The sequence below is a fragment of the Apostichopus japonicus genome, chromosome 2, assembly GCF_037975245.1.
Source record: "Apostichopus japonicus isolate 1M-3 chromosome 2, ASM3797524v1, whole genome shotgun sequence".
NCBI classification, from domain to species: Eukaryota; Metazoa; Echinodermata; class Holothuroidea; order Aspidochirotida; family Stichopodidae; genus Apostichopus; species Apostichopus japonicus.
This window is the reverse complement of record NC_092562.1, coordinates 29,290,289-29,303,134: the sequence shown is the minus strand read 5'-3', so window position 1 is coordinate 29,303,134 and position 12,846 is coordinate 29,290,289. Positions and strand designations below refer to the sequence as shown.

At 36.1% G+C, this 12,846-nt stretch overlaps 1 protein-coding gene across 1 annotated transcript in view; it reads right to left on the bottom strand.

Annotated features, from left to right (window-relative positions):
- LOC139955309 (uncharacterized) overlaps nt 1-12,846 on the bottom strand; it is a 53,029-nt gene that overhangs the window by 21,878 nt on the left and 18,305 nt on the right. The window contains exon 2 of the mRNA XM_071955123.1: nt 5,780-6,021. Within this exon, the coding sequence (XP_071811224.1) occupies nt 5,780-5,897 (118 nt within the window). The 5' untranslated portion in view covers nt 5,898-6,021. The remainder of the gene's footprint in view (nt 1-5,779; nt 6,022-12,846) is intronic.

Genomic DNA, 12,846 nt, shown 5'->3' with positions numbered 1-12,846 from the left:
GTTAAAATCTTCAAATTGCAATAACTTGGCAACCACAAGTTGGAGTTTCTTCAAACTTGGTATTGTGATATTGGTAGACCACCTTTCAGTGGGTAGGAAGCTTCCAAAAAGTGGGGGGGGGGGCACAACTTCAGAGGGCACTTTCTCATTCCACAACCACCACTCGTTATGCTATAAACTGATACACACCGGCAATATCACTAAATATATATGATGTGTTAGTATGATATCAATACTATTATGGTGTACGTGAATAATTAAAATAAAATATTAAAATTAACAAAGGCTTAAGATATCCGAAAGACAATTCTTCATCAAAGGGGCACATTTCATTTGCCAGTAGGGTACATTTGCTATTTAGGAAATAGTGGGGGGGGGGGGCGACATCTGGAGATGGGTTTTTTAAATAACAATGTGGAATATTATGTCTCTTTAAAATATGTGGTACATTCTCTGTCATCGGAAAATCAGTTTTAAGTATAATTCATGTAGACGATTGATGTTGCTCATACAAAAGAGAATATTCATAAATTGCTGGTGCTATAATTTTTTTTCTATCTTATCGAGGCTACTGTATATACTTGCTATATGTCTAATGCGCACCATGTATAACCTACAGTTATATGCTATGCATGGTGTTGCAGATAGTAATATATATATATATATATATATGTAGGACTATAGACCGCATCAAGTATTTTTGCTGGTAGAAAATTTAACTTAAAACTAAAGTAGGCTACTGACAAAGAGTTAGTTCTGATTATAATTAATTACGTAATATCTATACCCGTAAGAATAAATTGAGATTAACACTTCCCGCGTAGAATGATAGTATCATCTTTATCTGTTTATCTACCCGTAAAAAATAGTATTGGATATGGATGAAGAGGTTCAGTATTCTGAGCAGGCTCAATATGAATTAGGAATTTCTGAAAAAAATGGCATATTCATGTTGCAATCTAAAACTCTCTTTACTGCCATTATGGCAACCCATTAGTACCGGTACTAGTTATGCTACTAATCGGAGAACAGCTGTAAGCAAAAACTTAGAAGAAATAAAATCTCATGATTGCTGGTAGATACAGACAGGTAATTGTCATACTACTGTTTGACGTCATATATAGAGCAGCTGTAAACCGAACCAGATCTCATAGTCATTTGGTAGGGGATGTGAGGTTGATATCTGAATTGTCGGAAAGCAGGTTCATTGGAATGAAACAGCAACTTTCGAAACATCTGATAAGAATTGCTACAAATACTCTCTACCAAAGAATGTAGGCATATATTAACCATGTTTGGTTTTAACGTCTAAAACCTCGAATCACATACAAAAACATATGAATGATATTTTTGGTAACTTTTAATACGAAATGTTAATGACAGGATTACTCAGAGTGAACCTGCAATTACGTCAGAAAATTTAATTTTGTGATCAATCGTCTTGTGACTTGTGGGGATTTCTCCTAATGGATACAAAGCTGTTTTCTGGCCATCTCATCTCCCTCATCTCACAGGTGCGGATTCAGATTTATAAAAGGAAAGGCGTGGCTCCGAGGTCGTAGAAGCGGCACATTTAGGTAATTAATTCGGTCGACCCGCAAGTTTGTGCTAATAACTGCTTTAAAGAAATAGTGGGACACATAACAATAATTTGGAAGGCCGATTAAACTTACACCTGTAATTAACCTTCAAATTATGTTTACTTTATTAATTAATTTGATACCAATGAAGGAATCATTTCGATTTTGATAAATCTGGCATCATGAGGGATTCATTCGGCACATTAGAATCATTTAAGGCAAGCGCAAACGAAATCGGATTCACGTATCATCATATTGAGTTAGGTAGTTTTTCTCAATTGCTTGAATGCGTGTCTGCAATCTGCCCTGCAGTCGCCTTGTTAATCTTTTTTTTTTTTGTGTAACCTGAGTAACATTTTATTTCTGGAATGTTTAGTATTCCTTTAATGGTCGAGTGTGGAAAACAATACTCACATTTGATCACTTTCACAGCAATGTAGATCTTTATAGGGTAAAATTATATGTAAATCCTTGGTTCAGTCATTTGCATTGATTAGAGAGAGAGAGAAGGGGAGGGGGGGGGGGGCTCAATCCTTGAATGTTTTAAACGATCTTGGTAGTATATGTTCGTAAAAATTGAGGTCAAAATGAGGTTGACCCCCTCCCCCACCCCATCCCCACTTCCACAAAGAGAGAGAGAGCCTCGGGATGCAGTTATAATTTTTCAATATTATCTGTATGCGATTTGGGATGAATGGCTACAGAAATGTGAAGAAATATACTTGTTCTCCTGAACCAATATTGTTTGACTCCCTAGCCATGGTAGAGCAAAAGTGCATTTGTTATTTTGCGAGGAGACAGGTTAGTGAAAAGCAAAGTAAATGATTTAGATTATAATGTGATATAACCGCCACACTAAAAACTACTGCTATCCGTCCATGTTGTATTTCTACACCAGGTTTTTGAGAAATGATAATTAAAGCATCTCAGGCTCATCGATAAAAGTGCCTGAATTATATATTATAATTCCCAGACAATTAGGCCAGTCCCTCAGGTGCGACACTAACCTCACCAGATAAACATCATAATGAATGGCGTATTTACGATGCAGTAGAAATGAGTTTACGATGCAGTAGACACTAGTTAACGATGCAGTAGAAATGAGTTTACGATGCAGTAGAAATTAGTTTACGATGCGATAGAAATTTGTTTACGATGGAGCAATAAAATTTTTGCGATGCAGTAGATGTTGTGCAAGGACATATGTGTCATCCAATGTTGCTCTGCAGTTTGACTAAAGATTAGACTTTACAAAACAATTTGATCAACATTAACATTTAGGACTGCGCCGTTAAAGGCGCATTCCAGAGCTTTATACTATTTTAATGCTAAATATTTTGAAATCAGGAAAAGGTAAAGAAACATTGCTAGGCCAGGACTTGAATGTTCCTTTTCTCTTGGGCTATGACACTAACAAGACCAAAATCCAGCATTATAAAGTCATTCTATAATACTTTTAACGTTTAATATTATTTATCGTGTGGCGATGTCACTCCGTTGCTTACTCTACGATCTTCTCATTTCCCTGTAGTAAACAAATCCTCTACTCTCTATGAAACAAGTTGAACTGATTACATGTGGACGCGACACTTTAATCATATTGATGACGTCAATCGAGCAAAGTGCGACGGATTAGACAGACAATGTGTCACAAAACAAGACCGAGAGTGTTTTTTAAATCGACCAGCGACGACGAACTTGTTTAAAATGTTCAGCTCAATTCTTTGCAAGCAATGTTCTTAACAGCTTTATCTGTTCGCGCATTGGAATATCTAGTTACTTTATACATCGTTATGACGGCCAGGATGATTTATTCCGCTTTAACGACCCAAATATTATACTAATCACTTCCAAAACGCGTCGACCTAACTTGACTGAGGAGATTAATTTTCAACTAACGAGTTTTTGTAATTATTTATATTGTTTATACAGTATGTAAGATATGGTTTGGCAGATATTGTGGAAGTTGTTGGAAATTTAGGAAACAAGTTTGCAATTGCGGTAATTACACTTATACACTGTCGTCAATCGAGAGAAAATGACGTTTTTAATACAAAATGTAACCAGTGGAGAGAAGCTATCGTTTATGTAGCCTCAGATTAAGGGGGCGCTGTGGTCTTTACAACTTTACTTCATCAGATCTGCAACAGACACAAACCTGTAAATTTTGTGAAAGCTACAAAGTACTGTCTGGCTATAAGTTTATTTGTCAGGCAGTTGTGTACTGTTGGTTCAAAATATCGGAACCAATCATGGATATTGGGAGACCCCTGATAAATTGAATCGTCTGAACCTGATAAACCCGATAAGCATGATAAAGGCATTCCTTAAAAGTATGCCGTCATATGAATCAATTATGTCAAAACAATGGATGAATGGATTTCTTGCTTTCATAAACAACAGTAATAAGCTGATCTATTATAAAAAAAAACACAATTGGGATAGATATGAGTTGATTAGGCTCAAATTTATAAATTTGATACTCGATATGTAGGTTACTTAAGGTGTAAGGTACCTAACGTGCAAAACAATGGATGAATGGATTCCTTGCTTTCATAAACAACAGTAATAAGCTTTGCAAGGATCAAATGATCCGTTCGCACCAATGGGATCTATTATAAATAACAATTGGTATCGGTAAGAGTTGATTAGGCTAAAATTGATTTATATAGTCTTCGATATGTTGGCTACTTAAAGTTTATAGATATATTTAAGTTTTAAACATTAAAAAAAAACATGTACTTCTTGAGTAATAGTCGGCCGAGTCGGTAAAAATGTGGGAGAGGGTCTGTCCAAAAATAGAAAAATCAAAACTGCTTTCAATCGTAATAGTTTATGGTTATTTTCAAAAAGCATTCAACCATAAACGCCGAAGAATTTCAACGTTAATGACAGACTATATTTTCATGAAACATCACAAACCAGAAAGATCCTTATTTTAAGCTACATTAACTCTTAGATTAAACAAATATAAAACAAACTAATCATCAAAACCGTTCAAGTGAAGGATAATCGATGAATGATATATTTTCCGTTAACTTTGACGAATCTTGTATTTATATGTTGTTACGTCATTGTCGTAAATTTGAAAATGTTAGAATAACATTATGGTACTTTCTTTCAAAGTAATGAGCTGATGATTGGTATGTGTTATCATCTTTTCATAAACAATGATCACTATACTACTCCCTCATGAGTAATATTTACAGTCGACACAAATATTGAAGCTTTTAATCTTTAATGAAGGTAGAATTAAAAAAGGAATTGCTTTGCGTTTTGGGTTGGTTTATTTATTGACTGGGAACTTTACATAGATACGTTTGTGAACAGGGGGGTTATTTAATGAAAACAGGATTCGAGTCCTTAGGACGTAATGAATAACTTTCAAGGTATGTAACTTCATTAAAACATATCAGCGAGGCGAGAATGATCAACGCTGTAATTTGTAATTTCTCCTGTAGAAGTTTGAACTTAGTGGATTAGCCTACATACAAAAGAATAAATTAATTGAAAAAAAAATGTATGATTTTTTGGGGGGTTCAGATTAGTGACTTTCCCCCCTCCTTGTATTTGAATAAAACTGGACGATAGCTATACGCCAATGAATTGCATAGTAATACCAGTTGGGTATCGAACTGTATCAAAGATTGACCAAGTTCGATGCAAAAATTTGCTGTAAGTCAAAAGAAAGTAAGAAATAATGATTTATTCCAGAAGATATTATCGCAATATATCTAATATGTATGTGAAATTATGCTGCTTATGTTCATTCATTCAAATCTCATTTTGTGCTCAATGAATTGCAGCCCGTGTAGTTATCACAATTTAGTGAGTTTGCTATTAGCTGCAATGATGTAGTTTAACGTCTCCTTGTGTGCTTAATGAATTGCAGCCCGTGTTGTTATCACAATTTAGTGCGTTTTCTATTAGCTGTTATGTTGTAATGTAATTTCTCCATTAACAAATGACAAATTGTTCAAATCATCTTCTTTAGAAAATATTAATGTATGAATATTACGTTTCTGTTTTTAGAAAGTTTCCTTTTAATTTATTAGTATTTTATAAATGACAGAAGTGGTTGAGGGTCAGGATTGTACAAGGATAACCACAGTATGGAATTCTATCAAGCATCCCTCAGTCGAAATTAACTGCAATGTTAACGTGGCTTTCAAAACTGACTTTTTCGACAGCCAACTTACCTTTCATAGCCAAATCTTTGGTCAATGTTAGTAACACGTGACCAGTCAGCTTTTCGCCGCAATGATAAACCTCCAACGAATCGTCTAGGAAAATATCGAATTCTTGAATAGCTCCCATTTCCAGTTAACTGTATAGTACAGAATCAATAAAAAACAAAATCCGGCTAAGAAGTTCACAGGTAGGGCAATCGATTTTGACTTCACATTCTGTCACAAACCGCCTTCCATGGAACGGTCTCCGTCTGTCAAAAGGAAAAAGAAATAAAATAGAAAATAACAAAATGTGGTGAAAGAATCTTTCGCAAAAGACATCGAATTGACCTACAAAAGAATCCCTCTGCAAGGTTTTAATATGGACAGAGTGGCTGTGGTATATACGAAGTAGGATTTCCAATTTCACTTTTAGAATTTAGAAATTAACTTTTAGCTAGGTTGGATTTAATGAGTGCTTATAGTGGGCACTTAATGGAATTGAGTGAATTAAAGGAGGGTTTTCTTATTAAACGGTTATAAGTAACACTTAACCATCGTGTCCAGTGACAATAAAGTGGATCCAAGTTGACAGAGGTCAGTGATATATATATATATATATATATAGCCTACAGCAAAGGCTGTAGCAAAGGACATTTTATGAACACACATGGAATTTATGATTACGGTATTTATTTACGTTAGCTTTACATTTAATTGCATCAAGTACCTGTTCGCCAAGGAAATTGTACAACTGTTTTGTTATAACGCCTCCGTTCCCTTAGTGACGGAGTGAGGCCTGGGCTTTCGACGGAAGAATCTTTCAACCTATTTTTGATAACTTTTATATATTTACAAAACTCCATCTGAGAATGATCACATACAGTCCTTGTCTAAAGTGCATGCGCATCATTTATCAACAAAATGTGAAGCTCGTCCTTCGAGTATTGGCAACGACATAAATTCATAGCATAAAAGCATTCAAGCAAATGAAATGCAGAGTACCCGTGTTAGAATGTACATCGTGAAGGTTATCCTCATAGTAAAGCAATATTTTTCACTGTGTATATGATTGATATCAAGTGTAAACTTTATCACGCTTCCGTTGAAATTCAAGAGGATTTTTTGCTCTTGAAGTTCTCTCTTTGAAATATGTGTTTTTTTTTTTTTGGCAGTGCTTACTCCAAGTTTTTACATTTCTTCATAGTATTGCAGCGAATAATATTGCAGACAATAAATGTCTAGTTTTCACCCCCCCCCCCCACAAAAAAAAGGAAACATCTAGCGATTGTTCATCAAAGATCGGATTAAAGATATTCATGCATCTGGCCACCATCTGTTCAGGTTCGATGCATGAGTTGCTGAATTGTATATACTGAGTTTAACTGACTTATTCAGCTTGAAGACTGAAATTTAGGAAACCATTTTATAATGTTTACCTTTACTTCTATATATATATATTCATAACTTTATTATTGCCTCAAGTGTTTGCACTCTTGGGATTATTAACCGGTGATGTTCAGAACTGATAAACAAACATCAGTAACTAACGTGTTTTATCAACGGGTATCTCGGAAGTTATTAAGAATTTTCAAGAAATTTAAGTTACGGTGAAAAGCTTCCGGGTACAAATGTCGTCCATGCACTTTGTTTATCTACAGAGATGAAAATATATCAATTTGGGTGACGTAAAAGACGTTCGAATGAGTATGCGCTGATTTGCAAACGTAACGTATTCATATAAAGGCGAAGCATTTTTTCCTCCAAATATTCATGATGCGGACAATATATTTGTTAAGTTTGCTCAAGGTTACGTAGCGTCCTTACATTTGTACCCGGTTTGCCCACATTTGACATTTTATTGCGAGTTTCATGCCCTACATTATGTTTACATTTCTACGACCATATCCGTCCGTCTGTCCATATCCGTCCATATCCGTCCGTCCATATCCGTCCGTCCATATCCGTCCGTCCATATCCGTCCGTCCGTCCGTCCGTCCGTCCGTCCGTCCGTCCGTCCGTCCGTCCGTCCGTCCGTCCGTCCGTCCGTCCGTCCTTCCGTCCGTCCGTCCGTCCGTCCGTCCGTCCGTCCGTCCGTCCGTCCGTCCGTCCGTCCGTCCGTCCGTCCATCCATCCATCCATTCAATTAAAGAGGGACAGTCTCCTCTGATATCGCTAGATCAAGTCATCAACACATGCAGTAGTGCATGGTTGTTGCTCGTTATCTTTTAATTATTTCTCTTTTTCTTTTATCCCTTTGTGCTCCTTTTTGTCTTTTTGTGGTTAGAAGTTTTGGACAATAGCGATTCAGTCTGAATGATACCAGCATGGACTTGAAGCAATATTAATCACTAAAAATCATATTGCAATCAACAAGCAGGGCAACCGGAATCCATTGAAAAATGATGCAACGACTCTAGAGCAGTATCAAGTATAATAAAGTCCTTATTAAAAATCACGACGACCAAAAAAAAAAAGAAGACAAAATCAAAATGTACAAAAACCTGATTTATTATAATGAATAACGCCTAGCCTTGGAGCCGAATATTAATAATTTGTATTATATATAGTGAAGGAAACGATACTACAAATTAAAACCATTTTACTCGTCTGTCTTGTAAATTTTAGAAATATGGTTGATGTAAAACTGATGCATGGCTGATGTATAACGCGTGGATGTAACAGCAAAATAAAGAAGGATTTGATGTCAATGTTGTAAAGGCGTTTTTCATTAGTTTAGTAATTTTGTTTATTTTCAATGTCATTAAAAGAATTAAGGCAGTATAAAATGTGATAGAAAACAAACACACCCATGTAATATTAAAATAGGCCTATGTATAATGAACCTAGAATGAACCTTAAAGGTTACTTTAAAACTCACGAAACATAAACAAGAGCACACATTTTGTGGTTAGTAATAAACTGACCAAGAAAGAGCAGGAAGAGAGCAAAAAACATTGAGTGGCTTTCTTGGTTCTTCCGTCAGTGAAGTATTTGAACTGACCTAACGGTTAAGAGCATTATTCGAAGTTACGTACTAAACTCTTCAAGGAAACACAAAAGACAACAACTGATAACTATACTCCTCATTTATTGCATAAATATGCCTCATAATGCACCATTTAACTTTTTAATGTTGACTAATTGTTTTCCTTAGGGAGGACCCCTTGACATCACGACACAAAGGAGTCGCTGCAACTACCCCAGGGCCATGCCCCTCCTTTACATAATCCTCGATACCTCCCTGCACAACGCGTGTTTTTACATATTTATAAAAAAAATCGTAACGGTCATAAAATAATCTTTATCTCACTGACGTATCTGTTTTTACGCTACTTATGAACGTACCTCTTTTATCGAAGCCAAATTTTGAATATTTTAGCACAGTGCCATGCCCTCCCCCAGCCCCCCCCCCTCCCTCCATTTCACACCCAGGACTGCGACCACTCTTTTGTCCATCCGTCCTTCCAGATCTTACCCTTTCAGAGCGCCAGTGAGAACGGTGTACCAGTACGAAAGTGCAGAACATCCCCTTAATAATTCAATCCGGGGTTGTTCTTCACTATAGTGTCAAAGGGGATATTCTACACTATCGTAGAATCTTCCTCAGTATGACAATAATATTGCGACTGGAGACAACACTCTAGTTGACCTTTGTCCCTGAATGTTGCAATTGTAACAAGGATAAGAGGGATTTTTAAGGGTAATAATACAATTTCCCAATACCGAAATAAATGGAAAGTACTCAGGTAAAACGATACACCCACCAGTCACAGTATAAAATTTAGTCGGCTGCAAACGTAGAAATGAATATGCACACTACTGCAGAACTCCAAAGGCACGTTTAGATTATCCCCCGGATAAAATACTCATGGGGTATTCTCATTTGTTGCACCGACCTTTACGAAACAAACGAAACACGATAGAAAACCTATGTCCCTTAATCCCTCAACATGTGACTTTGCATTTCATTTGATATTTTCAGATAATCATGCACTTTGCTCATTATAAATAATAACGGGCACGGGCATTTCCATCTTTCTAAGAAAAATTAAACTTATGAAAACAATAAAACTGAGGCGTTTCCTTCTGTTGCTATAGCAATGAAAAAGCAACAAAAAAAGAAATGCTAATTAATTATGTATGTACCGGTAATTTTTCTATCCATATTTTGTAAGTCATGAGCAATAAAACATGTTTAATCGGCCGCACTTTCCATGTGTCACGTATCTTCAAAATTATGTGTCTAATTCATAGCGAGACTAACTGACATTATTTCGTATGATATAAGTCTATTTCACAGAGACCTAATATATGCACGCGTCCAAGTAGTGCATAAGTAGGCAACATATAGAGACATCAGTTTCAAATTGTTGACCATTACGCCAACAGGTATAGTTGACTATAGGGTTACAGCATACAGGAATAGTTGACTTTAGGGTTACAGCATACATGTATAATTGCCCATAGGGTTATATCATACAGGAATAGTTGACTATAGGGTTACTGTACAGCATACAGGTATATTTGACTATAGGGTTATATCATACAGGAATAGTTGACTATAGGGTTACTGTACAGCATACATGTATAATTGCCCATAGGGTTATATCATACAGGAATAGTTGACTATAGGGTTACTGTACAGCATACAGGTATATTTGACTATAGGGTTATATCATGCAGGAATAGTTGACTAAAGGGTTACAGCACACAGGTATAGTTTAATATATGGTTACAGCCTACAGGTATAGTTGAATATATGGTTACAGCATACAGGTATAGTTGACTATAGGGTTACAGCATACAGGTATAATTTAATATATGGTTACAGCATACAGGTGTAGTTGACTATAGGGTTACAGCCTACAGGTATCGTTGACTATAGGGTTACAGCCTACATGTATCGTTGACTATAGGGTTAGAGCATACAGGTATAGTTGAATATATAGTTACAGCATACATGTATAGTTGACCATAGGTTACAGCATACAGGTATAGTTGACTATAGGGTTACAGTATACATGCAGAGTTGACTATAGGGTTACAGCATACAGGTATAGTTGACTTTATGGTTCAGTGTGGCTTACTCAATCAGATCGTTTAACAACAAGTTTATCAATATCTAACACTTAAAATGAAAGGGATCAAACTACAATGATATGGTTTGGTCAGAAAGAGGGACTGGAATCTCATGATCTTTAATGAAATGTATTATTCAGTAAAATTGGAAGCACAATGGTCCGTATAGTGGTCCGTAGTGTTCTTGATTCGGAAGTAGAATTTCGAAATATTAAGATATATTCCGAGATTACATATTACCTCCTCTGACAGGTGCATTAGGTTACGTCAGGACAGGACACTATATACTGTTGATATATGTGGTTCTTATTTTCATTGTTGACATAGAGATCTAGTCTTTGGTATGTCAAGTTTGTCTAGAGACAAAGGATAGAAACAAAACTCTATATACCTTCAATATAGAGCTATACTCTGCCAATACTCTAACTACTCTATTAACTAATATTTATTTAATCATAACAATAAAAACCAAAAGTAGTTTACGGTATTAATATTTTAGTAGACCTTATCAGCTATATAATAGCTGAACTATTTTTATTGCAAATGATCACTGCAAAGTACAAGAGTTTGATGGAATGAAGTACAGTCATGCAAGACAAGAAGAATAATTTATGCATTACTGTGCTGGTAGCCACAAACATGGCCGACACTAGAAATAATGAATCCGAGAATGCAGTTCTGAGTTGCATCACATCATTGAATGATCAGTGTATATCGCTATTATGCCAACCGTACTTTGGTTAATTTTAACAGGAAACACTTTTGAATATATTCAGTATAGAACGAATATACGGGATTTAATTAGTCAGACACTATGCGTTGCTGTAGCAACAAATGCATCGCAGTGTCGGTGAAGGTCCTTAAAGGAACATTCCGTAATTTTAATGATTTATCGAAATATGTTATCGTAAACCACTGATGCGAGAAAAAAAAAAAGAGTTGTTAATGTTAGCTTCAATCTTTTATCATCAGTTAATGTCACGAAACTGCTTCTACAGAGAGAAGTGATAGGTGCATTCGCTCTGTTTGTATTTTGTCATGTACTATGAAATCATATAGCATCATAAATTGTTTGACGTAGTGTATAAGAGAAGCGATAATCTGAAAAAATATCTTTCTATTTAAGAAAGGTTTTCTGGATTTTTTTGTGGGGGGGGGGGGGGTCAATGTTGTCAATGGGGGTCAAATTATCTGATATCTTGAGAAATAACGTAACACAAAATATATGTAGTGATAATGAGAATAGACGTAGAAACCAAAGAGAATCTCAGTAGGTGCCCCTACTAAATGGCAACATAAAATCATAAAATAAGCAAAAATGTATGGCAGCTTTCCGACCAGTGCACCTTTGAAAGATAATCCTTTCCTATGTGTTACGCACTGAATAACCGCTAGTGAAGTACGCCTCAACGCTAAGGAAGTCAATAGAAACGTATTTGAAACCATATACCCATGTGATAACCGACACTTAGGGTCCCCGTCCGACGGACGAGGGCGTACCTCTGCATCTAATCACTTATGAAATCACAGGGATATGAAGGAACCTATTTACCGCAACTGCTGTGCTGCTATATATATGGTGAATCAAGTTGTTATGAAACTGTTCATGAATAGGACCAAACCACAGTTCCTAATTCTCAAAACAGAATCGCCAAATCCATGGAAGACTTTGCCGATTAACTAATCTGCAAAGCATCAATTTTGAATAGAAGACTGGAGAAGACGAGAGAAACTGGGTTTGAAGTTTGAACCTGGAAACGGTACCAACCTGTTAGACTGAAGTCATCGCTATACATCTGATAAATTCTTGACATTGGCCCGGTTTGATAGGCTTACTTCATTACTGCTTTCCTATTCAAAATCGTTATTCCGAATAGTCATTGTGACGTCATTAAGGTTTTGGTCCAGTTTATCGAGTGACATATACGTCATTTACAGCCTTGAAGTCTTGATAAATGCAGAAACGGAATCATTCCGTAATGACAGTTGCAGAGGAGAGGACATTTATGTTGCAG